Genomic DNA, 2,039 nt, shown 5'->3' on the forward strand with positions numbered 1-2,039 from the left:
TATTTCTCTGGATTTAAACATTCTTCGAAACATTTGGGATAATGTAAGTACACAAGTCAGCAAAATATATAACACTGTTCTAGTGGTTTTTGGATATTTTAATTTAAAAAAAAAATCTTACATATTGTGCCTTTAAGTTCCTTTTAGGCATCATTTGTTTTCTTATTATTGTGGAAATAATCAGGTATTAATAAAGTTGAATTGCATGAGAATATTTCTAATTATCTGGTAGTCAATAAAAGTTATGATTTAGGGCCGCAGCAGGTTTATTGTGGGGCCTGTGGATGTTCCTGTGGGACGCACGCCCTTCCCCCTCCTCGGGCCCCAGAGATGAGATGAGGCTCGCGCCAGGAATGCGCTGTGACGTCACGGCGCTCTGGATCTCACACTTTTGGGGGAATCATTGTGTTGGGCTTGCGTCTGCCTGTGTTAAAGTTTCCCGCAGCCGTGTAGCGTCTGTTTGACTCGCAGCGCAGGGGTAAAGCGGGTTTTCGGATGGCCAGGTTTTGACCTTCTTCTGCATGGATTGTTTGCGAAAACTTCTTAGCCGAGAGGTAAGAGCCATTGCATCTGTCCTTCCCGTTACTCCGCGGCCGATGGGTGAGTCGCTAAAACTTTTTGGTTTGCTGTGAAAATGGCTGAAAACGAACTTTTTGTTATATTTATCACTCTCTCCGTTTTATTGAATTGATATTGAGACTTTTCCTTCTGGTCGAACCATTCTTTCTGTACCGTTCTCATGCACGAGTCCCCCTTTTGTTCGGAACTGAGCTTGTCCCAACTTGAGATGTTTTGAAGGGCCAGTAATCTGAGAAGAAGACCGTTGAAATGCTCAAGAGAGACGTTCGAGTTCAGTCTGTGTAAAAGAAAATGGTCAAAACTCATGAAAATAAGTCTTTCAGGTCACATTTCACTTTGAGATCAAACGAAAAAAATGAAAAATAAACAAATGCGTTTTATATCTTCCATGAAGGCAATGAAACATATTTAAGATCATGAAGATATTAATATTTATCTAAAAGATATTACATTTTTTTTGTTGCATTGTGACATTAAACCTACCAAATTTTAATCACCTTAAAAAATCATTTAATTGTTGGAAAGTGATTTTTTTTTTTAAATGGCGTAGTATATGCCAATATATATATGGCGTTTCACTACATTTAATTCAATGCCGATGTAAATAAAAATTGTTATGAAATTAGTTCACAATGCAGAAATAAGTTTCGTTTTCTTTAAAGTATTTATATAGCTGGATTAAAGCAAACATATATTCGCGTTCCAGTCGTTTTAAATAGTTTTCAAACGTAGTCATGAACAAGAAATATGCACCTTATATGTGAAGTGGCTATTTTGTTATATTTATGGGATAATGCATTTTTTAAATAAACTGTAATCTGATGATTAGGAGTAACGTTATATCCTTCTATTTTTATAGAACATTGTTCAAGATCAAATAAAGGACAGTCAATTTTATGAAATGCCACGTGATAAAAACGATCTGTCTTCTTGAGTGACAAATAACAGGTGAAACGTAAGACCTTTAACGTGCACATGCTCTTCCTTCCTGTTCTCGTGCAGTGTGCTGTGCAAACTGGGACACGCGCTCTTGTTTCCATAGAAACGCACAGGACGCCCTGATACTGCTGTGCTGCGCGCCGCTCCGATCATTCATCAAGACTTCACAAAAACCGCAAGATGGTAAGGAGACAAGCGACAGCACGAATCAGCAAAATAAGGTGGAATTTATCATACATCGACGATTTACTCGTTTTATTCGCGCATTTAACCTGTTTAATGAACGCTCGTAGCCATGTGGACCTGTGTTGTTGCTGTTAGCTGGTAACGATTAGCTTGCAGTGGTGGAATCAATCAGGAATGTTTTTATGTGTGGCCTTTATTAATTAAATGTCACCTTGCTGGAATACATGTCTCTTTTTTGAAGAATTCACCTAGCTCTTTATTTCCCCCTGCAGCCATTTTATGACAACGTTTACTACCCGTACCCGTCAGATCCCCCGGGAACCCATTCCTCAGCA

General features: G+C 38.5%; 1 protein-coding gene across 4 annotated transcripts in view; it reads left to right on the plus strand.

The window, feature by feature from the left end:
* The first annotated feature begins 244 nt into the window (after positions 1 to 244).
* The window catches only part of dzip1 (DAZ interacting zinc finger protein 1), an 18,282-nt gene continuing 16,487 nt past the window's right edge, over positions 245 to 2,039 (plus strand). The window contains exons 1-3 of one of the 4 annotated variants that reach the window (XM_016449078.1): positions 245 to 600; positions 1,582 to 1,739; positions 1,977 to 2,038. In XM_016449078.1, coding sequence (XP_016304564.1) covers positions 522 to 600; positions 1,582 to 1,739; positions 1,977 to 2,038 — 299 coding nt within the window. In that variant the 5' untranslated portion in view covers positions 245 to 521. The remainder of the gene's footprint in view (positions 601 to 1,581; positions 1,740 to 1,976; position 2,039) is intronic. The other 3 variants (XM_016449074.1, XM_016449075.1, XM_016449077.1) reach the window with 3 other exon arrangements.

The sequence above is a fragment of the Sinocyclocheilus anshuiensis genome, unplaced genomic scaffold (genome assembly GCF_001515605.1).
Source record: "Sinocyclocheilus anshuiensis isolate Anshui unplaced genomic scaffold, SAMN03320099.WGS_v1.1 scaffold55, whole genome shotgun sequence".
NCBI classification, from domain to species: Eukaryota; Metazoa; Chordata; class Actinopteri; order Cypriniformes; family Cyprinidae; genus Sinocyclocheilus; species Sinocyclocheilus anshuiensis.